This window comes from Dermacentor variabilis, chromosome 3 (assembly GCF_050947875.1).
Source record: "Dermacentor variabilis isolate Ectoservices chromosome 3, ASM5094787v1, whole genome shotgun sequence".
Classification (NCBI taxonomy): domain Eukaryota; kingdom Metazoa; phylum Arthropoda; class Arachnida; order Ixodida; family Ixodidae; genus Dermacentor; species Dermacentor variabilis.
In genome coordinates this window covers 156589149-156615114 of record NC_134570.1, presented here as the reverse complement: position 1 = coordinate 156615114, position 25966 = coordinate 156589149, and the positions used below count along the sequence as shown (strand labels likewise).

The window sequence follows — 25966 nt, the reverse complement described above, 5'->3', positions numbered from 1 at the left end:
GCCATAACAAATCAATATGTAAAGCACCATACTACGTAGCATATCATCACACTTTATTGAAAAAGCATCACTGGACTTGTACTGTATTTACTTTTCCACTCGCTTGCTCTGGCGTCCTGCTTGTGTAAAAGAGAGCTCCAAAGGTGCTTTCGCAGGGAAGCAAGTTGGTTCTCCGGATGTGGTGCAGGTGGCATCATTGGATGGTCACTTATGTATTTCGCCAGGCAGTCTAAAAGGAGAGTGCAATAAATATATAAGTAAATTGTTTTTCCAATGATTTCTAGCAATAAGTGAATGAAGGAAATCTGCTCTTATCACTTCAAAAAAGTTTAAGATAACAAAATGCAGCAAATGTCACACACAAACATGCTACCCAGGACGCAAGCCAGCACAGGTTTATTTGCAGTGAGTATGCATACACATGCATCACATTGTTTTGCAGATTTACATGGAATTTTTGTATGTTTTTTGCCAAAGCCACGCCTCTTCTCATCTGGAGGTTGGCTTAACTGCAAAATTTAGACACATGGGAGCTGTACTCAAAGCCTTATGGGGTGGATATTTGGCTTCTGATTTTGCATAATTTGTCTGCTCTTCAACCACCCAAATTCCTGTCAAATTCAGAGAGCCACAATTTGGCTACACTGTCTCTAACGCATGCAGGGGAGCTGCAAGGTGCAAGCTGTCTGATTTGTCCATTCTATAATTTGTTAGCTTTACTTGTTGCTCGTGCAGTTGGTGAGGAAGTCGTAACTTTAGCATTTGCCATATAGGCATAAAAGATTTCATGTAAAAGCTGTATAATGGCTGGCTTGCAAGCTTTATTTAGCTGCAAATGATGGCAACTAATGTTTTAAAGTGAAGCTTTTTTTGCCTCTTCTCCCAACATTACGGGCGCTGCAGCTGCTATGGTCTTGTCATGCGTGCCGTTGGATTTCTTGCAACATTACTAGATGGCGCTCACCTCTGCACATCCTGACCGGCGCTGCTGCCCCAGCATTTCACCGTTAGTGTGTATTGCACGTGCTGTGCTGGTTTTAATTTCTATGCGAGAAAAATGCAGCTGCTGGGCTGTGATAGTGTAAACATTAGAATCGTCCTTAGTCTGAAGAGAGCGCTTTGAGCTGGAATCTCAACAGTGTGTTGGCCATGTATGTAGAAGGAGCCCATTAACACGCGCCAGCAAGGCGTGCACTCGACGTCGAGGACACCCAGACTTGAAAGAAGTGTCACACAGAACAGGAGCGTCTTCGCTACGCAGTGAAATGTAGAGCAGACCGCGAATTTATGTATACATTGTATACATACAATTACAATAGCTAATTGAAGTATGCACAGCCTCATAATTCAATTAAAGTTTAATATTTCTGCCATGATGCGGTGCGCCATGTGAGGCAATGACAACGCTCCATTCCTTCTCAGAGATTATGAACAATGACTCGCAACAACGCCTCAAGCAAACACATCTCCCTGTGTGTTCTGTGGGCTATGCAGAAAAACAGAAGTGGTGCATGCAAGGTAATGCTTAACATCAACTCGCCACTTTCGTATTGGACTAAACACTGAAAAAATTACAAACTTGCCACTAACATCACCGTTAATTATTGTCAATCAAAGCAAACAATGTGTGCTTCGTGTACATCGATTCTCACAGTGCATGGGATCTGCCATTTTTTTTCTACTTTTCAATCTCCATATTGCTACTTTGCTAAGGTAACCTACATCTTCAATGTAAAAAAAGCCCAAAGAAGCATCTTAACGTAATACAGAGCAATCTTTCATGCTCGTCTGTTTAAAAAAAACATATTTATGTAGGAAATGAAATCTTCGGCAGAGTGTTGATGCGACTACAAGAGTACCTGGTACTTTGATCCATTAGACAATTGAATCTTGGCAGAAGAATGGCAGTTACAGCCACACTATACAGTCCTTTCTAATCCAGGCTGGCGGAAAGCGCTGGAATTCCGCATGATGCCCAGCACCTTGCTTTTCTTGGCACCGACAAGAGGCATGAAAATTTTAGGATGCTTTGCGTAGAACAAGATCAGCTATGCAGATCAGAGCGTACATGCGACTAATGTTCGAGGTGCTTTCTTTGTGTAGCAGTTCTTTCCTCATTCTTATGCTTAAATAAAATGAGATCACTGAAAGTATGCCGAAAGTGCGGATAGGCCATGTCTTACAAACTTCAATAATCAGAACATCTAAAATCAAGAAAGCGGCTGACAGATGGAATAGCACACAGTGGTATGAAGGTTATAAACATGGATGAGGTGCCTCAGAAAGGCTGACCAACTTTTGAGCTATCTTCGTCAAAAGTGGCCTGGTCAGCCTTGCCATGTTAGTTTTAAAGGACTAGTAGGGTGACATCACGTGCAGTTGTTGTCAGTGGCAGCTGGTTGTAAAGGGAGAGACTTTAAAGAGAATGAGCGCTGTCGTCTGTAAGCATGGTTCCTAAGACGAGGGCACAAGACCGTGAGAATAGGAAGGCGGCGAGAAAAGAAACAAAAGAAAAGGAGAAAAAAAGAGATGCCAAGAGGCAAAAAAAGAAAGACAAGAAAAAGAAGGGCATGGGAGCGTGTTAAGGAAGTGAGGGGTTAGGGAGCATTCAGGAGTGTCATTGGCGGCATCTTTCTGCCGTTTTAGAAGAACTGGTCAGGCGGTCAGTGTGCGAGTAACAAAAAAGACCCCAAAAGATATCAGTTGAAAGAATGACTTGAGTAGCGTAGCAGCAACGCGTCGGGTAATGTTGAAGAAATTAAGATGGCGACAAGGAGTCTGGGATGCAATGTATGTGGTAGCTGGCAGGCAGAGGCATGGTGTTTTAGGGATGTCAGCCTCAGTAGCTCAACGCAGGTGTCGTCACAGTGGTATATAGAGCTGGTGATACCCTGTGTGACTGATGCGCAGAAAAACGTATCCTGGCATCTGGGATTTTGTATTGCGGTGGTGAGGGTGTTAAAAAAATATGATAGAAAACAGACAAAAGGGGGGAACTGAAAGTGGAATAACAATAGGAGGGTTACATGAGCAAAAGCGGGCGGAGGCAGGTGTACATGGGAAAAGGGGTCATACAGTTGATATAAACATTAAAACACGAAAGAATATATTAAATTGAGAAGTAAGCAGGTAAAAATTAGAAACGGTGGAATAGGTGAGGTTAAGAATTAAGTTTAGCTGGTGGCACAATGTGTTTTGCGCCTTGGTTGATGACATGAGGCTTTCCGATTTAAGTTACAGCTTTAAAGTTTTTAAAGATTCTAAGTTGCTGTGTTAAATTGATTCCCATTGGATGTAGGCATTTAAACTTGTGTATGAGGTATGATTCCAGATGTTTCCTCTAGCGAGGTGAGCGGAAATTTGTAGTCTATAGAGCCTTGCTTTGTCACATATGACATGTTCATTGAAGTGGCTGGCTACTCCTTTAGGTAAATTGTTTTGTATCTGCGCGGTGACCGTTCAGTCTTTTATGATTTTTTGTCCTGTCTCACCTATGTATTATTTGCTACAAGTGGCACATTCTAGACAGTAGACTACATTGCTTGATGTGCAGATGAAACTCGAAGTTACGTTGTTTGAGTAATTTGATGCTGTACTTATTACTGTAGTAGTAGATTAAATATGTTTGCATGTAGAGCACCCGGGCAGCCACAGGGACTGCTTCCTAACTTCGTTGTTGTTTTTAGTTTGGCACATACAAGAATATCCTTAATATTATAGTGTTGCATCTCAAGACTACTCTGGGCAGGGCGGGAAAAATCTTGTTTCTGGTTGCTGGTGAGAATTGGGTAGTATTTATTGAGGATGTTGTTCATGTTTGGGAGTGTGAGAATTTAGTAGTAAGAAGAGGCGCTGTTCTTGTGATCCTACGGTGGGGCTTGAGTACGTCGGCTCAGTCAAGTTCTGAAGGGCACTCTTTGGGTGGTTCCCGTTTGATAGGGTTTCTTTAGGGTGATCAAGTCTATCTATGTAGTCTTGGTTTTCAACACACATGTGACGTAGCCATGTGCTTGGCCTTTAAAGATGCCTTCTTTGCAATGTGGCTTGATGGTGGCTTGTATATTCTAGGTACTGTTGTTTGTCAAAAGGTTTCCATACAGCATTGTCATTAGTGTCCCAGTGTCAATGTATATTGTTTAGTCCAGAAAGTTTATGCGCTCCACTGAAGATTTTGATGCGAATTTTATTGTTGGCTGAAAAGAATTTAGAAATCCTACATATTTATCTAGGCTGTCTTGACCATGTCACCATATTATGAATATGTCGTCTATGTATCGTAGGTATGTGTGGGGCCTGTCAGTGCAGCGCAATAGGAAGTCTGTAGAATCCCCATAAATATGTTCGCATAAATATGTTTTCCCATGTACATCTGCTTCCGCCCGCTTTTGCTCATGCCACCCTCTTATTTGTTATTCCAGTTTCAGTTCACCCCCATATTTGTCTGTTCTTTATTCTATTTTTTCGAAACACCCTCACCAACATATTCCAAAATCCCAGGCGCCAGGATACCTTCTTCGGTGCTTCAGCCACACAGGGTATCGCCACTTCTGCATACCGCTGTGACGACACCTACGTTGAGCTACTGGGACTAACGTCCCGAGAAAGACCGTGCCGCTGCCTTCCAGCTACCCTATGCACTGCATTCCAGACTCCTTGCTGCCATCTTAACTCCTTCTAAATTATCCGACGCATTGCTGCTATGCTACTCAAGTCATTCTTTCAACTAATGTCTTTTCGGGTTGTTTTTGTTACTCGAGCACTGACCGCCTCACCGGCTCCTTTAAAGCCACAAGAACATGCTGCCAAAGACACCCCTGAATGCTCCCTAACCTCTTGCTTCCCTAACACCTTCCTATGCCCTTTTTCTTTTCTTGTTCTTTCTTTCCCTCTTGGTCTCTTTTTTTCTCCTTTTCTCCCCGCCTTCCCACTCCCACTATTGTTCCTACGTCTTAGGAATCATGCTTACAGACATCAGGTGACCGCGCTCATTCTCCTTCAAGTCTCTCCCTTTACAACCAGCCACTCCCGACAACTGCATGTGACGTCACTCTACTAACACTTTAAAACCAACATGCCGAGGATGACGAGGCAGCCTTTGAGAAGATAGGTCCTCCTAACGAAACGTTGGCCACCCTTTCCGAGGCACTTTATCCCTGTTTATAACTTTTACATCCCAATAATCAGAATAGTGTTTTGAAATTGCATGGCTGTGAATGCTGCAGATTGTAAAGCAGCACATCAGTTGACCACAGTCAACACTTTGGACGGCAGTAGTTTAAAAAGCTTCTTTTAAACCATACAATTTGCCAAGCTGTGTCGGAACCCAATTTTCTTGAGAAGCATTATTTCAAAAAAGTGAAATGAAAGCTGCAGCGTGAAAAGCTACAATAACGCATGCCAAGTCTACATTAGAAATTTCAAAGACAATGAGGTGCTTAAATGTTCACTTCTGTTAAGACAATGAGCAGCAGGTGAATGCAAGCTATCAAGGTCCTGTCAAAATTAACCGCTCGTGTAGCCACCCGACTTTCTTGATTGTTTTTAATTGAAACTGATTATGGGGGAAACTTTGTGGGCGATTTTCGCCGGAAACCCATATCCCGAAATTATCTTGTGCTGTTTTTCATACCCACAGAGACATTTAAATTGTGTGTCGAGACACAGTGCATATACAGCAGAAGAAAAAGATATAATATATAGGCACTTGCCTCATTCTTCCTTTGGCATTTCTTGTCGCTCTGTATACATCATGTAATGCTAACTCATTCAGATAACTTGTAGATATGCAGTTATGTTTCTCAAATGAGGTGACTGTTGACTTACTCTTCAAAGCAGCCACTTTCTCCGGTGTTGCCGGAAGCTTCCAAGATGCGCGGCACATTGTCCGGCAGGCCTGTCCAGTCAGGCTGCTTTCACCTGCTTGCACTGGTGTCCACAGGTGCCATGCCACCTCTAATGGGCACTTTCCGTCGGAAGCAGACTTGAATATGTAATGCCACTTGTTGAGTGGCATCACAAATCCCACACCAATCTGTACCTGCAATAGATATGAAGTGTTTTTTTCCTGAGCAGTATTCTTAACACTAAAACGCACTTGTATAAAACAATATGATATAGGTTAATTAGATCCGTCAATTTCTGATGCAACTCTATAATTTCCTATTTCTGCCCCTCGAACAAGTTTAAAAAAACTGGGGTTAAACCCAACCTCACCAAGAAATTCATTTTTGTGTAAAGGATTAAACTAATAAAATTTTCCCATTTTAAGGGCAGCAAACACTCATATTTCGTACAGTCTAACCTTGCAATAATGAAATTAACAGAGAAAGCGAAACAATTGATTCAAATAGGCGCACCGCCATGCAGAGAACAGTGCAAGAACGAGTGACGTCAAGGCCTCCAAGATTGCAGTGTCACACGGAGAACAGTGCAGCACGTTACCTAGAGACCTACGCGCGCCAGTCTCCAAAATCCACCACCATCACACACTACATGGCCTTGTTCTAAAGAACATTGGAGACATGCCTTGAAAGTAAGATTACCCTTGCATGGTTGAAAACAAGTGAATTCCCTTGTGGGCTCTGAAAACCACTCGCACCACTCACTCATCTCAGCAGTTATATTTTCGTCATGACTAAACTGCAGCGACGAATGCGCCAAGTCCCGTCACAACTTCAAACTTCAGAACTCAGTGTGCACGCTCCTTTTACTGCGACCAGGTTTAAAATGTTTGTTGTAACAGTACAGCGCTAGTACAGCGGCAGCGGAATTCTCTTTAGGGACAATTGCACCTTCTACATCTTTTTGTAGGTTTTTGCGCAATATGTGTGTTGCTGTTTTTTGTCATTAAGCCCTTCAGTTGATGTCTAGCGCCGGTTCAGACTGTGTCTCTTTGTGTGTGTGTGTGCCCTTGCACTTGTCATGATGTCCAAGTTCAGCTACCACCAACTAGAACTAACTTTTGCATTAATCAGAAGTACATATTAGCACGCTTTATAAAAAGCCAAAGGATTAGCACTATGCTGACCGGAAATGAGAAATGGTAAAAATATTCTGGCTGAAAACAACATTTCATGTTTATCAACACTGACGGGCAAGTAATTAAGAAAGTTGGTGTACGTTAATGTTTACCTTTTGAGTGATACAAGGGACAGAAAGAAGACAACAAGACACAAAAGCTACCAATTCAACATTAATTTTGGTGCAAAAATTTAAGATAATATTTATACTGCGTGTGCCCTTGCACTGCACAAGCGATCTTTTAAGACAAAGGGCACAAGTTGCAATACAAATGTACAAAATCATGATAAACAGTACTTGCATAAAAATAGAACAAATAAGCACGGAGTGATCACTATTCCGTGTCATTTAGAGAGTATTCCTCTTTGTAATGCAATCATAATGAGTACTGGCTGACAGATGTCCCTCTTTTTTAAATGGTATGCCTCAGTGATATTGTTGATCAATTGGTTGCCTTAAGTAAACAAAAGAGATGAACAATCTAAATCTGGCGTACATCACCAGTTGTGTCAATGCATTGTCAAGTGGGACGAGCATGCTTGTCCCTTGAGTGAATAATGGTGCTCTCCTGGGCACATGCTTATACAGCGGCCAGTCTGCCCCATGTACAAGACCGTCTATTCTTAATACGAAGATGGTGCAGAGTGGCCGAACTCCGCGGATTGCCAGCGCGCATTGCATGGCTGTGCAACGGAGCTAAGCGGCGCAGGCGCACAGGGGCTTAGAGGTGGGACTTCTTGTCATGTGTCATCCGCTAAAGCATGGCGTGCTCCCGCACTTTAGCAGATGCACGAAGCTCCACATCCCCCCTGCACCATGCACGCTGGCACTCCGCGGGGCGTGGTCACGCTGAGTCGTGTTCGTGCCAAGAGTTGACGACCCTGTGCATTTGACGAAACATACACATGAACAGAGGCATAGAATACACTACTAATGACGGACACAAGACATATTTAGTGGCAATTTATACAAATCTCCTTTGCCTGGACGCCTTTCTCAATGCGCTTGTGGAATGCTATGCACACATATTTCGAGAGAAAAAATAAAGTAGGCAGGTATTCCGCACAGTCCACAAGTGAACTGAGAAAAGCGAGCAGGCAAGCGAGGTACGCTTGGTTAAACATACCACGAAATATGTCTAGTGTGTGTTAGGGGCAGTGTACTGCATTCCAATATTAGGAAGCTGACAGGCCAGGAACTAAATATGTACCAAAGAAATCACCACATTTTACTGAGAAGACCGGCATGCTCGTCTGACTTGGCCGTGCATTGCCGCGATAGGGCTTTAGGCCAGATTAAATTAGTTTATCTGTTTCCACCCACGGTGAAAAATTGACAAGAGAAATCAGAGAGGCATACCACAAGACGTGTGAGCAAGCCCCCATTATGAATGCATGAAAAAAGGCGTCCTTTCTAGATGACAAGGGATAGAAATTAGTCTGACTATTCACTTTTTTTTACGCAAATACTGTTTATTGTGATTTTTTGCCTTTGTATTACAACTCACATTTTCCTTCTGGAGGAACTTGTGCACAATATAAGCACACATTCAGTGTTATTTTTATTCCTTCTATCAAAGGATTCAGTCATCACTGGTCATGTTGTATGGTCTCCCTTCCTTCACTGTGTAAATTTTATCCTCAAGTTATATGAACTGACTGGCAAACTCAAAACGACACTACAAATTTCACCTAGAGGATACGGCTGGTTCTCAGAAAATGCACCAATACGGCGACAGGTGTCTGTTGGCACACTGTAGCAATAATGGGTGGAAGCTACCTTTGACATTGCTGCAATACATCAGTTGTCACATGGCTACAACCCTTAAGAAACAACAGAAATGTAAGTGCACAGCAAAAATAAGCAGGTTCATCAACCACAAATTTGACTTCAGCAGCCAGAACATAGACAGTTTCATGTAGCTAAAGCATTAGCTAATATGTGGAAAATACATGCACAAGCACCCTTAGCTTGAGATACCTGCATACCAACATAAAACCATGAGTTGCAGTGCATATGATGCTTGTTCTTGACACTAGTATTTTGTGAAAAATACTTTTTGGATTACGTACCATGCTTTCAATTCATTTGCCCAGTAATCAAAGGCTTTTGACAGCATTACACTTTGTACTTGCTAGTTGAAAATATTCTCACGTGAACAGCACCAAGCAGAATAAATAGAAAACTGCCCACTGTGCTAACCAAATATGTGGAGAGGCCCAAAGTAATAGAATTATTTCTGGACCGCTGTAGACTTAGAGCTTGTTGGCTGATAGTCACTATTAAAATTACACCACTGCCAAGCAGATGTTCTGTGTGGTGCTGTTGAAATCAAGTTCACTTGATGAGCAACATAGCAATAACCAGCAAATGCTTTAGCAATAGCGAGCAGGCAATCTTGCATGTGCAAAACTGCACGCTTATTTAATGATAGTGCATCAATAGACTGAACTATGTACCAACTATGTGGTCTATGCAGTATAGACAAAGTCGAAAACGATGCAACTGGACACAGAGTCTGCCACAATGCCTACTTGCATGAATGGGTATAGCTTAAGAAGAATATAAATAAATGTAGAGAAAGAAAGCAAGCTTACTAGAAAACTCTTCACTGCTGTAGTACTTACAGCACAGTGAATACTGGCCTTCATTTACCATTTAAAGAAATTCAAGCTCGTGTCTATTGTTCTGGGAACTTGAGAAATAATTGTGAAAAAATGGAGAAGGTTGGGGTAGTTGGCGTTGACACAGCTCCTGTGACATAGTTACTAGCACAAACAAGGCGTACGGAATAAAGGTCGGACTAGCCAAAGCGGTAGACTTCAACTGACAAGCTTTATTCAGAAGAAACATGCAAACAGGCCACCGCATGCTCAGTTAATGTGGAGACAGATGCATAAACGAATGTGCCACATAGGGGATAACGAAATGCACATAGAAGCTGATAAGCATCCACAAGAAGCCATTACAAAGCATTCACCAGATTTTTCTGAAGACACAACACTTATTTATTAGCTGGTACCAGTGATGGAGTGCTTATGCATTCATCAGCAGCTTTCGAAATGCAAAACACATCAAACATTTCCCTATATAACTGCCTGGCAAACTGACTGAGCACTTGTGTGCTATGAAAACATGGGGAGCACTTATGGGTACTTTAACAGTGATCAGCCAAGTAGCCAGCGCCTGTGAGAGCATTTACAGCATTCCGGTACTCCCCAAGCCACTCATTCAGGCACCTGTTTGTTCAATATACCACTTTCCACAGGGAAGTGCAATGTAGCATACCACCACTACATTTCAGTTAACAAAGCAGGTGACATGCTCCTTAGTGCATGTACTTTGACGCCCGGCAATGTTTACCAACTTGCATATTCTTGTGAGCATTAGCGGTGCTGAAAAAATGCCTACACCAAACTTTTTCGCCACCTTTCTTCTAGGCGGTGGGACACCCTGTGTATGTATGGCAGAGCTGCACGGCTACCACTGGGACATGCGTTACTGCACATCCAGTGGGCAATGTGGAAGTGCTAATGACTTTCTTGTTGTGCTGGCTTTGCTGTTAAAAACATTGTGGGTGTTTTCGAACAGTGTTCAGTAGGACTCAAGTTCACACATGAGTTGCCAGAAGATGATCACCTGCAATCATTCGATATTCGTATAATTTTAAATCATACTTTCCTTATTATATATACTCTCTTAGGAAAACGAAGCCCTTGCTCGACTACCGTTTGGCATACTCCATGTTAAAGAATGCATAGCTCCTAGCTGCCCGAGAGCTGTTCTGGTTAAATCTTGTGCACCAGGTTTCCTGCGGCGCTCAGCAACAAGCGAGCCATTTATGTAGGGCCGGGTATCTCGATAACACTTTGGTGTCAACTACTGGGAGCCTCATTAAAGAGGTAAAAACAGATCTGGCAGCTGCTCGGTGCAATAACGCACGTGCCAGTGGGCGCTCTGTGGCTGTGCCATCTGTACATGGGGTGTCCCACCACCTAAACAATGTGGCAAACCAGTGCAGTGTAGGTGTTTTCTTCAGCGCCACTAGAGCTCGCAAGAATGTGCAGGTTGGTAAGCAACGCCGGGAATCAGGGTACATGCACTAAGGAGCATGTCACCCACTTTTTTAACTGCAATGTGGGGGTGGTATACAAGATTTCACTTCCCTGTAGAAAGTGCTGTATTGGACAAAAGGGCAGGTTCTTGAATGAGAGGCTTAGGGAGCACCGGAACGCTGTAAACACTCTAGCAGGCACTGCCCATTTGGCTGACCACTGCCGAAGATGTGCTCGTAAATGCCACCTGTGTTTTCAAAACAAGCAAGTGCTCAGACGGTTTGGCAGGCAGTTAGATAAGGAAATATTTGGTGTTTGGCATTTCAAAGGCTGATGATGAATGTGTAAGCACTCCTTCACTGGAACTCACTGATAAAGGAGTGTTTGTTGTACCTTGAGAAGAACCTGCTGAATGCTTTTTAATGGTTTGTTGTGGGCAGTATTGGCTTTGTTGCGCATTTGGTTTCCTCCCATGTGGAACATTTATTTATGCATCTGTCTGCAGATATTTTTGGGCATAAGGTGGGGCCTCATTGCGTGTTTTCTGAATAAAGCTTGTAAGTTGAAGTCTAGTGCACTGTCTTGTCCAACTTTTTTCAATTAGTCTTGTTCGTGCAAGTAAACCTCACAATAATTGTAATACCAATGTTAAACAATGGTAAGCATGCTGCATGCTTAGACCTGTGACATATTTGGCCCATTACACTTTTAATCCTTACGTGTGCAGAAACTGCACAAGCGTGTAGCCTAAACGAAAAAAAAAGTGGATATAAAAGGTGTAACACAGGAAAGTTTCAAATCAATAAAACAAAATAACAAGAGGTAGATATAATGTGTACTAAGCAAAATAAAATGTAACGTGCAGCCAAGTGATTGATGCAAGAAAAAATAAACCTCAAGACATGTTAGGTCTAGTTTTAAAGTGAACAAGGTAATGTGTACATAATGTCTACAGACACAAATAAGCAGCAAGTTGAATAAAGTTGAGCAGATATTTAGCCTATTTAGTAAGCAGTGCTGAGTAATATGTCCATAAACTTATTGACGAATGATACCGAGATCCTACTTTTGCAAACACATACACTTCAGTCATACCTGACCAGACCATCCGATTACACACAGTGCTGCTGCAGCCATAGCTCCTCCCTGACGTGGACACTGTTGTTGGTCACGGCCTTGCCCCTGCAAGATAGGTTCTGCGTTAACTTATAGCAGTGGCACTTTAAAGAAGTCATTGTGAACACATGCAAGGAGCACAGAAAAAGTCACAAAAACAATGTTTGCACCACTGCAGGGTGGGAACAGAGCACAAGGTCAAAGTTACTGATAAATATTGTGATAATAGGGACCTCTTCATGACAATAAAATTTTTAAGACCTACAGCTACAGTACATTACAAACAAATGTTTGTTTACGTAACAATTCATTTTTTTTTCTATCAGTTAAGCAACTTTCCCTTGTCATCTCTAGTTATGTCAAAGTTATGTCAAAACACCTTGTCTCAAAACGTAAGCTGTAGTAGTAGCAAGCCGTAATTGCTTAAATCTTTTTGCCCGAACCCTATGAGGGAGATTTTGTGCGCGACGGCTTTGAGCGAGCAAACGGGCCGTCGCGCGAACATATCGCTCGTTCTTTGTCGCCTGGTTCTGGAAATCTAGAATTCGTCGCTCGTCGCCCAGAAGTGCTATGAGCGAACAGACAATAGCGCGAAGCCGGAATTGTACATCAGTCGAGTACTACCGCTTGTTGCACGGAACAAGCAAACGACTATTTTGATACGTGCAAGGTTAAGAACCTACTGCAAGACTTTAAAGAAATGTTTTACGCTGCTCCTTTGAGTAAAACACAGCAAACTAAATTAATAAAGCACACTTTTGGCGCGTATTTGCTGCCCTCATACCGGCAACACCGGGGAGACGGCTCTCAATGTCGTCGCTCGCATAGGGTACGACTTGTACGGAACGAGCTAGCGCGACACCCATCTACATCGCGTCTCTGTCGCGCGCAAGACCGCTCGCATGGGGTACGACTTGTAGGGAACGAGCGAGCGCGACAACCATCTACATCGCGTCGCTGTCGCGCGCAAGATCACTTGCATGGTGTTTATACTTTTTCCCAATAACTGCTCACAAACCAACAACCGCGTAAACAGACATTATTTTCAACCTCGAAGCATAAGTAAGAGAGGAAACGTCATTGCAGTAAGAATAGGTAAAGAGGCAGATGAGTCTTTATTATCCAACTTTAGCAGAAAAGTGGCAGCTCGCGCAAATGAGGACTGTTGCCGAACCTAATCCCTCTCACCGGAAGGAAGCGCTCACCAAGACTTTCAATTTAGCATTAAGCCAATAAACTTGCGCAAGCAAATTATGTCAACCAACGCTCAGCAAGCATCGGCACAGTCAATGTCGTCGCGGGAGTTCGATTTCTTACGCTCGCAAGGCACTCTAGGCACACACGAGAAGCAAGCACAGCATGCGTGTACTCACCTTTTAAATGGTACGATGCGGTCGAAAAGCGCCCTCCAAGTTGCCGGAGCTGCAAAGTTATTCCCGCATACATGCAGTTGCGTAGTGGACGACCTGCGGAACGCTAATAATGCGCATCATTTCTTTGCGGCGCCCACCGAACTCTCCACAACCACCACGGACAAAGGGAACGCACTCCATGGCATGAAAATCGTTGGTCCACGTTTGCCTGGCGCACCACGCATACCGCGAGTTTGCAGCGAGACACAAGCTATCTTCTGGCACTTTTGTGCACGCGAACTATGTCACAATTCATTACAGCAAACGCAAAACACGATCAAACAAACACATCGTAGCAACTCGTACGACCGACAGCACATGTAAACAAGAGAACAAGATTGGTGGATGGATACTATGAGCAACCACTTTGAAACGGGGTGGTGGGTGGCGCCACCTGTGAAATTGGGAGTTTGGTTGGCCTCCGTTGTGACTAAAATAATAACCAGCACACACTCGCTTTGTGCCTTGTTGCGCCCAACTGCATATAGATGTTGCAATACATAAACAACGATCACACAGTTTATATTATCCGCTATACTTTAGCGCAGAAAGAAATTCTATGACGTGTTTTCGATTTCCAGGAGCTTCCGTCGCATGCAGGCAGTAAAAAGATGGCCTTCGAGATTCGCGTATGCCATTCTTAGGAAGCCTTCTCTGGGCTGTAATTTGAAGAAATATATATAAAAAGGTTTAGTAAACAAGAAAAAAAAAAGGTGTGGAAAGTGAGGGGGTGGAGCCCCTAGCCCAGAACTCCACTGGCTTGTGCGGTCCGCCGTGCCTGGTCGAGGCTGGCGAGCCAAGTCTCCCATTGCTCCCTTCCGGAAAGTTTGCCGCCTACTTTCAGCTGTTTTGAAGCCCATACATGCCCACCCACGACGCCTTGCGCTACTGCCCGTGCAACCTGCGCCGTCACTTCGTTTTAAACGACTTGTTGCTTTCGTCACCCTCTACTGTAGCAATAGAAATTGTTGACATGATCTCGGAGGTACACGTCCAGTGTGCGATGTTTCCGCGCGCGTTGTAACTTATTCAGTCAGAAAGCATCAAATCTAAGAGAATTAATCGCTCGTGTGGCGCGGGTTACACCCGTGTCATCCGCATTGCTTTCGTTTTGGTGTGGTGAATGTGTGCGTATTGCGCTCCTGTCGTGCATGCCTTCTGTATTTATCGTGCGGCGCATGAATATTCCTGGAAAAAACCGCATGTCTCTGAACGTGAATGTGTCCTATGTGGTGGTGCCAGAAATGTGCGGCGGTGTACAATACGTTCGCAGCCAAGTGCTACCGTGCATTCCAGCGAATAGACGCGGCTGCTTATGCACGGTTTTATTCAGTGTTTCTTCATTAGCTTTGTGATTTACTTGCGTCTGCGATAGAATCCACAAGGTACCCCAGTTGAAGAAGACAGCAGGAATTCATGTCGCAACTAGAGAAATTTCTGTTGTACGACAGAAGTTCCTCACGTTTCCGTAGTTGACAGACATTCCTGACGTTACGACAGAAATTCTGATGTCCCAACAGAAGCATTCTGTCGCGAAGACCAAGATCTCTGAAGTCGCAACAGAAACGTTCTGTCGCGACAACAAGAGTTCTGAAGTCGGAACAACAACTTTCTATCATGACAGCGACTCTGACATTACGACAGCAATTCTGACGTCGCAACAGAAACATCCGGTCGCGACGGCCAAGAGTTCTGAAGTCGCAACAGAAGCGCTTTCCGTCGCTGCCCTTTAAAATTGTTTGTCAGTTTCGCATCGGTGGTGTGCACTGTACTTTTCTCTTGCGCGGTATTCAACCGTGCTTCTCTCAAGCCGCCAATGCTGATAGCACCGACACCGGTATTAAAGTCGACGTGGCCAATTGTTATAATTGTGCCGTGACGACGCGGCACCTACCCGCCTCCTCAAAATCGGCCACTGATCAAAATCATACCATCTGCGGGAATGGCTGCGTATCCGTTTTGTTTTATTTGGTAAGATGTGGCACACAAGCCTGTGGACTTACATGTGCGGTTACACTGTCACATTAGTTAATTTCCCAGAATTATTGCAGAAGCTTATGCGAAGCGGAAAAGAAGTTTTCGGTTGTTCCACAAAGTTGCGTGAAAACTTGTCTCGCTCGGGTCTCATTAATCTGGTACAGCGCTGCCGTGAGAAGCCAGTATGCTGTCAGAATGAAGACTCATCCACGAGTGTTTATGTAGCTATTTTGCGTTGAGCACACGAACTATGTGCGCGCTCAAAAGTGTAAAGAGCGAGAGACAACTGTCGAAATTAGCAGTAACAACCCTAACAATGTCCCCGGTCGCCGTTGTCTATTTCTGAATTTCTTATTCAATATGCATATCGTACAGCAAAATCGATGTTCTATCACTCCACGATGTACTACCTGCCGATGGTAACAACACTTGTGCTCTTCTAGAGATGCGGCAGCTGACGCGGTGGAGGGAACCCACATCTTGGCTTTTAAAATACAAATGTAAACAGCAACGGAGACAGTGGTTTTTACTGTTGACACAGCCAAAATGTACGCTGAGAGATAACAGCGCCGTGGTGCAGTGGTAAGATGCTAGGCTCGTGATCCTTAGGTCCCAAGTTCGAATCCCGGTTGAGAAAATATTTTTTTATACTTTTCTTTTTTTGTACTAAGAAATTTACATTTTCCTTAAAGAGGTCTCTCAATTTTAAATTAAATATTGATCAGGTTGTGTTTTTAAAGTGGGACATGACGTCACATTGTGACTGATTTTGTCTTCTTTGCCTTCTTCAATAAGTGTCCTGTTCCTGCTTGACAGTAAAATACCTCTAGTGGGGTTGAAATATCATAGCAATCAAGCTGTAGAAATCGTACTATAAAGCAAAATTTTTCTTCACTATGTGTTTCACGAACCACCGAGTACACCCACCATTCACCCAGCATGCACACCATTTACCCACCATTTACATTTGACCCAGTACGTACATGCAGTATTCACCCAGCACATCCATCATTCACCCACCATTCCCACAGTTCACCCAGTATGTACCCACCATCCTCCCAGCACGCCCAGCATTCAACCACCATTTACACAGGTTACCCAGTAGTCATCCCACCATCCACCCACTACACCCACCATTCACCCAGCCCGCCCACCATTGAGACAAGTCACCCAGTATGTATCCCACCAATACATCCCACCATCTACCACTGTACCCACCATCCACCCATTATACCCACGATGAATTCCACCATCACCACCAAGTTTTCCATCATGCCCAGCACATTTTACATCATGCCCAGCATAAAATTCATGATGGGCAATGCTGGGATTTTCAATAGGGTTCTTGTTTTCTTTTTCTTCTTTTGCCTCTTACCACGTGGCAGTTGCTCCAAATTAAACCTTCGGCCCAAGGGGAAGGACGTATATATCTATGTGAACTCCTTTGAAAGGACGCTGGTATTCCCGCAGTGCGAGATAAACTCGCAGATCAGTTATAAATATTCGTTATAGTATACGACCACACTTACAACGACGGTGTCGGGGGCCGCTTGGGAATACTGTGTCGTAGACGGCTACCGCGGACCAAGGCGCAGGTAAGCATTTTCGATCCCGTCGGTAAAAAAAAGAAACGTGCAAGGCGCGCACTTCGCTTTTCCTTTGGGAAAGAACTATCGCCTATGTGCCCGCGTTATCTCCGCCCTTCCTCTTGTCGTGCATGTCGCACTCTTACGAAGGAACCTTCGTCTTCGGACTCCGGATGCACCACCCACACGGATCACTACAATTTACAGGCGCTCAAAAAGGAAAATACGAAGTACGCCCGGCGTTTCCCACAGAGGAAGCGCTTCAATTAAGACTGGATGCACATACGACAAGCGACTCTCAAACAGATTTACGGACTAGACTCTTGACGGGCTCTCGCGATGATGGACCGTCCACGAAGGGGTTTGGCACATACGGCCCGCGCGCGTTCGTGCACGGAACTGCAGCAACGGCGGCATCCTTGAGGAGCTGGAGGAGGAGGAGGGAACATCGTGGGCAGCGCACGCAAGGAGGCCACGCGCGTCACCGAAGCGGAGCTGCGTGCCGACTGCGAGTGACTGACAAGCGCGGCCCCCATGCACGCACCACCGCCATGACGGCGGCCCCTCCCCCCGCCGACTTTGCGGGTCCCGACAGCGAGGAACCGCGCCGCGGTGGTGGCCGCGTCTTGCGTGTGATGGCAGGCTGGGGAGAGTTCGAAAAACAGTTCTCTGACAGCCCTCTCGCTCTCTACCTCTCTCCCCTCTTCGAGCCCCTTTTCGCTCCCATTCATACACTGCGGGGTCTTTCGCGAGGCTGGTTATGCTGCCACAGGTTCGTCCCGTCGTTGCGACTCGTGAATGGCGGCGACTAATTGACGGCAGTGAGAAAGTGTAGCAACTGCAGTTAGGATGGGCGAAACAGTCAACGCTTTCATTCGCCGCGAACACTTCGCTTTCTTTGTTTCGAGCCACGAGCAGGTCTTGTCCAACAGCGCCTTCCCCCTGACAGTCTTCTACAGCGGGAACACCTTCGGAACTTCCATATCCCACGCGTATATATGACACGTATTCTAAGATACGTTAATAATTCAAAACCAAAGCCGCTTTGGCGTCCGGCCGACTCCGGAGTCCTGCTCCAGCAAGAAAAAAAAAAAAAAAAAACGCGCTCGTAGGCTTCATAAATATGGCCGCCACACTGTACTGTTAGTAAAGCATTGCTAGTCACTGTTTGCACAGGACCAGTCACTAGCCATTTGGACTATCGGCCCAAATATGAGTGCAAATACGACTTAATGAGTTCTACTAACACCTTGATTGATCGATCGATTGATCGATCGATTGATCGATTGATTGATCGATTGATTGCGATAAGCGAGCGTTTCACGAAAGCCGTGTCCTCGATGTCTCTGGATCGCGATGAGGCAAATGGAGCCCGCGATGCAGCGGTCGTGCAAAGGCTGTGGCGGATGATTAAAGGGAGTCACGTGAGCGAGGGCTCTCGGCAAATGCGCGCGATGGACGGCGGTAAACAAATCCGCTTCGCACACGTGTCAAGCGAAGCACTGACGGCTGGCACGCACGATTTCGCCACATCGTGCAGCGCTACCCGACCGATATGCCCCTTTCCCCAAGGACGTCTCTCGGCCAAGGAAAGTGGCTCACGGCTTGACAGCGCGCTGTTCGCCGCCCCGATGTGCATGGCGGACGGGTGGGCGTGCGTAAGCATCAAATAATGCAACCCGCTTCTGCAAGGTAAGGCCACTCGATGCGAAAGCATTCGAGCATCCTTGTACCGCTTGCTTGCGTATTCGTGTTTGCTAATTTACCATTTGAGACGTTAATGTGCAGTTCTCGGAAATATTCCGTCCCCCACGAGGGGGCTTGATTTCTTAGAGGGAAGACGAATAAAGCAAATTATAACGGCCAAATATTGCAAAATGTATAAGCTAAAATAAACAAAAAAACGTCAAAGTATAAAAACAAACTTGGGCGGGGGCGGGGGAGTCGAATCGCGAGATTATTATCCACAGTTGGTGGATTATTATCCACAGTTGCTACCTGTTCATAACATGACTTATATTCACTACCGGGTAATGGCGAACATAACGGTGGACAAATAAAGGTGGTAATAGAAATTAAATTGCAGCTGCATTTTTCAACAGTAAGCGCTGTGAAACAGCATAAGAAAAAAAAGAAAGGAAAAGAACCAACAAAGTAGAGGAGGTAAGAAGTTTAAGTAGGCAACAGGTCGCAATCGATAGCAATATCCTGGAATAGGGCGCAATTAAAGTACCACTGTGGGCTAAACCTTGCACAGTGATCAGAAGAAGGGGCAACAGGAGTTGTCAGGTCCAGGTGAATTCCGCACAGTCCTTCGACTTAATTGTTAGATTTTACTCTGCGCTTCCCTCCGCTTTTTATTCTCCATTAATACAACGTATTCAGTTAGCACTTCTGCAAGCACGGGCTGCTAGGGCTACCACCATCAGTATTCATAAAAACGTCCGCGACACTGAAGTTGTGGCATACGCAACAATGAAAGGACGTATATTCTGCTGTGCAGAACTTGGAATGGCGCATTGGACGAGCGGGCATTGCACTATATAGTTTCTGATTTACCCGCAGCAACCGGCTTCTGTTGTTCTCGGTCTCAAAAAGGTGCTACTCTTGGAAGTCGGACTGCATATCTGCGACTGCTCGCAACCTTGTTTACGTAATCCAGAAAGACAAACTGGAACGCCTGCGACTACTGAACAGTTTATTAGTCTATAGTTAGTGGTCGCTGAAGTATATGTTTGTCGCTAAATGGAGGCAGAAGATCTTAATCTTACTGTGTATGTGAGCAACGTACGACACAATTGACATCGTAGGACACAAGGGACAACTTTTCAACCTTCGTGCGTTCGGGTAAACGGTAGATACAACTGGTTTCGGCGACTCGTTTGAAGATTCAGTGTATAGTTTAGTTGTGAAGCGCTGCAAGAACACACTTTCGCAGATGCTACCGTTGTGCTGTAATCATTGCTAGAAAGCACTTTCGCTCACAATTTCTAAATATAGTCGAAAAAAAGAAGTCCACACGAACAATCCTGGCCTCTCGAGTTTCCGCATGCCGATCGCAAACACTTTCAAGCCACGTCAGTGACGGCGATGGGTGCGTGGTTATAGGTTATAGTGAGAAGAGCGTACACGACTCCAAGGGCTCCGTCACAGGCCGTTAGGCATACGTGACACCGTTACGAAAGATGCTGCTACCGGCCGTTCAGCATGGGCGGACATCCGGGCACCTTCGTAATCACAGAGAGCCGGAGCGGGCGGCTCGGCTAATTCTCCTGGCGCACATACATAACCGACGGTGCCGGCGTCTTTCATCATCGGCCACCGCGGGGAGAGGATGACTGCAGTGCCGGGTCAACCGCATCACGTTAGGACCGGTCACGTCTTCCTATACCGTATTATATCGCGTGACATCTCTCTCTCTCTCTCTCTCTCTCTCTCTCTCTCTCTCTCTCTCTCTCTCTCTCTCTCTCTCTAACCCGTCCCTGTACGATGTACGTCCATGCCTACACACGCAGCGCGCCTCACACGTGGTGGCATGCACCGTCGACTCGAACCCCCTTGCCCTCTCGGGCGCAGGACCCTCCTGCTCGTTGGCCCCGTTCGGAGGGGGGATGACGGCGCCCCACGAAACGGGACGGGCCAAGGAAGGCGCGTCTGTTGTACCGAGAAGCGCAAAGGAAGGCCCCTCGCTTCCACACGCTCCACGCACATCCCGTTGAGGCGTGCTGCACTCAACCATGCAGCGCCGTAAATACTGCATGCTGCCATTTCGGATGCCAGAGCGCTCAAGCTTCCCGCACACTGACGAAAGCGCCAGAGGAGGAGGAAGCACGTCTTGCATACAGGAGACGTTACGCGATCACGCATGCGGTGCCCTCTTTCCAATCGTTCATCTCGAGGCAGGAGCTTTCTCGTTCTGTTAGTTAATTCGGGTTTAATGGCGAAAAAGCGACTAAGGCCATGCTGCGCCAGTCACAGGACAGTATAAGATCCATTGTTACTGTAGCATTAGCTGTGGTATTTTAATGTCGATGTATATAACCGGTTTCATCTAAAAACTCGAACAAGTTAGTGAATGGCACTAGTGGATCGTCCCCCAATATTAAGGCAGGGTGCAAAGGTATATGTAAGTGATACAAATTTTTGAAATGTTTCCGCCTCTGCGTTTCAGTGTGCGGACATGATATAATGATGTGGGTTACTGTAAGCGGTTCATGACATTTCTCGCATGTTGGTGGGTTTCCGTTTCGAAGTAAAAAACTATGTCTTAGATGCGTGTGTCCAATTCGAAGTCGACATAACATCACTTCATAGAACCGTTCTTTCTCGTTCTGTAAACGGTAGTCCAACGCCGCAAGCGCCGCGCGTGACGGTTGGTGGCGGAGGCCGGTTGTTCACACGTACGTTCGAAAGATTTCGTGGATCGGCTTTTTCAAGCGTGCCATGAAATGTCCGCGTGTCTGTTGCGGTCCAAAACGTGATCTATAATTTGCGTCGTAGTCCAAGCGGCTGGCCTCGCCAGCACTTGTACGACTTGTACGAAGCCACAGCGCTATCTGGCTAGAGCGTGGTGCCTACTGCTACGAGAGCCAGGCGCATGCATCTCTACGGAGGCGGCGGGAGTAAGACGCCGCATAATGCGTATAGAATGTGGCCCAGCGCCAAATCAGGCGTAGTTGCGGGAAGGTACAAATTTCCCGCAACACGCTGCACAAGATACACATGACCTAGCCCCCCTGCTGAGTAATTGTGGGGGTCAACAGTTGTTATATATAGCCGGAAGGCGAGCACTCCAAAGGATAAACATTTTAGACATTTTGAGCACTCAAGAGACTTACGGGGTGGTCTGTTGAAGACGAAGCCCTCAGCAGTAAGCTTTGAGCACTTCATCTTGCTGCCGTTGGTCCTCAACACGAGTACGAGGAATAAACTTTGTCTATAGAAATGACCCGACGGGGAAATCATCCGAGGTGGGCGGCGTCTTTAGTAATGGGTGCTGTGGGCCTGAGCAGATAGCTTTGCCCTGCTCAGCAGACGATGCTGGTCTTCAGGGCTCGGGCTTGTCACCTGGACCTCCCACTGCTCGACGCTTAGTTCGGTGATGCGCGGTGTCGATGGGCTTTGCCCACACTCCCATACCGCGTGGTGATTGGACGCAGATGAGAAGGCGTACATGAAAGCGTAGCTCGTGCGATATACATGCCGTTCAGCAGGGTGCCGAGCGGGAAAGTGCCGGTGTTTAAGTTTCCGGATAATCACGGCCTCTCTTCTCTGGTCAGCTTTGGATGCGGGGTTGGGTAGGTCCTCCTATACCCAGTCTGTAGTGGCTCAGGATATCGGTGCATCTTTTCGGGACGCCGATCGCGTGGATGCACCGAGGCTTGTGAACCCGGTGGGATATCCAGGAGACTGATCTCGGGCAGTGGCGTGAGACGCTGCATTACACCCACCAGGGACTCGTGTGCCGGGGTCCAGACAATGCATATTTCTTGAAGATTGTCCAGTTTCTCGAGGATGCCGAGGGCCGCTTTGGAAATGCGGCCCTTTTGGTAATTTCTGCGTGCTGTTTGTGAGTCCGTGATCACTGTCATGAGCTCATGCTCTCACGCTTGCCCGTCGTGACCTCCGGGGCTATCGCCGTTTCTTCCACGGAGTCGATGTCTGGAGTGTTCACCCAGGCCGCTGCTACCTCTTCTTCGTGGCCATTGATCACGCTAACAGCGTGGATCACTATGTTCTTGTGTTTTGCCGCGTCGGTGTATCTGACTTATCGGTCCCTCGTATAGTCCTCACGCAGAGCTTGTACTCGCGCTTGCCACCTTTCTCTGTTGTATTCAGGGCGCATGTTCCTCGGGATGCTGGCCACTGCGATCTCGCTCAGGGATAGAGGGACCCGTTGATTCTGGATTCATATTCGACTGCATGGGTAGCCCAGTCTTCTCAGCGTCTCCCTGCCCGTCGCACTGGTGAGGTCGAGTATAGCTCTATGTGACTAGTCTTGTGGGCCTCTGCTAGTTCCTCCCAAGTATTGTGGATGCCCAGGCTGAGTAGTTTCTCCGTCGACGTCGCCGAGTGAAGCCCCAGTGCCAGCTTGTATAGGGTTTCGTATATGAGGGTGTTCAGTTTGTCCCTCTCGCTGTTCTCGAGACTCATGTAGGCACGGGATGCGGTAAGTGACCCTCTTGATTATCAGGGCTTGTATTATTTTCATAGTGTCCTGCTCCTTCAGGCCGTGCTTTCTGTTAGTCCCTCTTCGCAACCGGTGCGCGACTTGGGTAACTGTCGCTCGCAGCTTAACGGCGGCGAGACCAGCACCGTCCTTCTGGAAAGTGGCCCAGGATACGTCCACCTTGGTTATACGTTGACTCCGCACGGGGTCAACGTCGGGTCCGCGGTGCCTCCTGGGGAGGCCGCCCTCTCGTCCTCTTTTTGAGGGTTAGGAAGGGCGTGCCTCATAATCAGAAAGTGGTTTTGGCACGCTAAACCCCATAATTTTAAAAGGATTAGGAAGGTTAAATGCTCTGTTAATGCAGTAATTTCTCAGAGTAACATCATATCCCCCCCCCCGCCCGCTCCCTTTTGCCTTAAGGAGTTAGAGCGCAGCCAGTCAGACAGCAGCAGCGTATATACAGCTAACGACGGCGTTCCCAGGCGTGCGTGCTTGCGACGCTCGGAGTCTGCCGTCGCCACGCTCGACGTGTGCGCCAGGTCTTAACGCACGCCTGGGCGGACACGCAGCCTGCGCTACACGCTCCCGCGGCAGGCACGGCGCAGTGGGAGTATGAGAGAGAGAGAGAGAGAGAGAGAGAGAGAGAGAGAGTCCATTGGAAAGAAGGCTTGAGCAAGCGCACCTTAATCGGAGGGTGAGAGAAGCGGGGAGACGGCTTCGTCGTTGGTTGCGAGTGCCATGCCCTGCGGCTCCGGCAACGCACTCTTTCTCCGGAAAGGTTCACGAGAAGGACGCGTATATTAGATGTACAGGAAAAGGACGAGGTTAGGAAATACAACAGAGGGACAGAAAAAAGAGCGCGCGAGGGCACGAGATGCAGACAGTAGAAGAAAGCGAAACAATTAAAGAACAGAAAGCTAAAAGAGTGCCTCTGCTGCTGCAGAAACGGCAACAGGCGTAACGGACCGCCACTATAGCCGCCCGCTCCTGGCGGCGGTGGTCGTTGCACGAGTGCCCAGCAGCATGCAGTGGTACAGGAAGACATAGATCGCATGAACACGCGCTCAAGCATGTGTGAAGAACGCGCGAGTAGAGCCACTTCCGTGTATTGATCTCGAATTGCGAATTAAGCTATAGCGCAGTGTCCACGCGCCAGGAAAAGCACGAACAGTGTTTGTGCATGTATATATATATATATATATATATATATATATATATATATATATATATATATATATATATATATATATATACAAACACTGTTCGTGCCTGTCCTGGCGCGCTCACGTTTCGAATACGGCTGCAAGAATTCCCAAGGGTCAACACGACGCAAACTGCGGGATTCAAACAAAGGACCAACAAGGCACGCACACGCTGTCAGTAGCCATCTAAAATGTGATTACATGCGACTACACGTACTGATTAAGAAATCATGTTTCGTTTTTACTCGAATATTAAATGTATGCTCAATGACTTGCAAAGCTGTGGATTATACGCTTAGTGCGCGTCACTACTTGCTGCTGGAATATAAAAAAGGGCGAGACGCGCTTTCCTTTCTTTACTTCGTATTGTTTCGTGTCATATATTACGTACACCACAACGCATGCGGGACATGCTACGTCTGATCTCGAAGTTAATTAACGAATCTGCGAATGCCTATTCTAGCAGCATACCCTAATTCATGCTGGCGTTCATTCAGAGTATCATGAAAAAGCGAGGAAAAACCCAGGTTATGTAAAAAAAAATGACCATGAGGGCGTGAATTCTTCCTATGTATATAAAGAAAGAAAGAAGGCTTCTCTGCCACTGCTTCTGCAATCCGCAACTTCGAACTTCGATTCAGGGATCACACAATGAATAGCGACATTGCTTAAGTATTAGGGTTGCCCGAGGTTTCCGGCGAGCTGCACAAACGGAACCTTTCTCTTCAGTATTCGGCAGACTTCTGTAGCCGGCTTTCCCGCGAGCAGGAACTCGTCTTGGCAGGACTGATGCAGCGACTTTATTATTTTCTTTCATTTCCCGATGGCCGAGCGAATGGACAATACCGGTGGCGGCACGGTCACGGTTCTCCCCGACCCCACCTCCCTTTGAAGTGAGCGCGCGCGCGCGCATTCACGCTCGAGAGCGTCCTGTCTGGACGCTCCCGGACGCCTTCCAGTGTGACGAATCCCGGCGTAGCGGCCGTCGTCAGAGACAGACAACGACGACGACGTACATCGTGTGTTAAAAGAGAGACAGATAGAGAATGCGGGCGATGACGGCGTCTTCACGGAAGCGAGCGCCACACACCGCGACGCCCGAAGAAGGGGGAGGGAGGGTGAGACGCCCCCGCGACTTCCACGAAGGCGGTGGCGCGGGCGTCCACAATGTTCTTCTTCCACGACCCGGCGGAGGGGGCTGGCCAGCGAACAGAAAGGCAAGGTGAAGACGGTGCCGTTCGCAGAACTCGCCGCACTCGAGGAAGCCACGTCATACAGAAGGGTGGAAGTCGCGCGATGGACTCTGCCGTTTGCGTAAAAGAAATAACGGACAGTGGCACGGCGCCTTCTGTTCACACCGACTGTTGTTGATGGGCACAGAGAATTCCCCACAATAAATAACTATGGGGAACTGCGTGCTCGAGGTAAA

General features: G+C 46.6%; 2 protein-coding genes across 6 annotated transcripts in view; both read right to left on the bottom strand.

The window, feature by feature from the left end:
- Nucleotides 1-25966, bottom strand: part of LOC142576440 (uncharacterized) — a 291100-nt gene that overhangs the window by 158476 nt on the left and 106658 nt on the right. The window lies entirely within an intron of this gene.
- Nucleotides 33-13888, bottom strand: LOC142576439 (uncharacterized). The gene is made up of 4 exons (XM_075686575.1): nt 13565-13888; nt 12171-12257; nt 5824-6037; nt 33-229 (listed from the first exon to the last, which is right to left on the bottom strand). Exons 2-4 carry the CDS (start codon nt 12210-12212, stop codon nt 54-56), a joined length of 432 nt encoding a protein of 143 aa, XP_075542690.1. The 5' UTR covers nt 12213-12257; nt 13565-13888; the 3' UTR covers nt 33-53.

Excerpts from the sequence above, each read along its gene's own strand:
- LOC142576439 (XM_075686575.1), bottom strand. The coding sequence starts at position 12,212 with ATGGCTGCAGCAGCACTGTGTGTAATCGGATGGTCTGGTCAG. Across the intron at positions 6,038-12,170 it reads TAATCGGATGGTCTGGTCAG|GTACAGATTGGTGTGGGATT; the intron begins GTATGACTGAAG and ends TATCTATTGCAG. Across the intron at positions 230-5,823 it reads GAAAGTGGCTGCTTTGAAGA|ACTGCCTGGCGAAATACATA; the intron begins GTAAGTCAACAG and ends CTCTCCTTTTAG.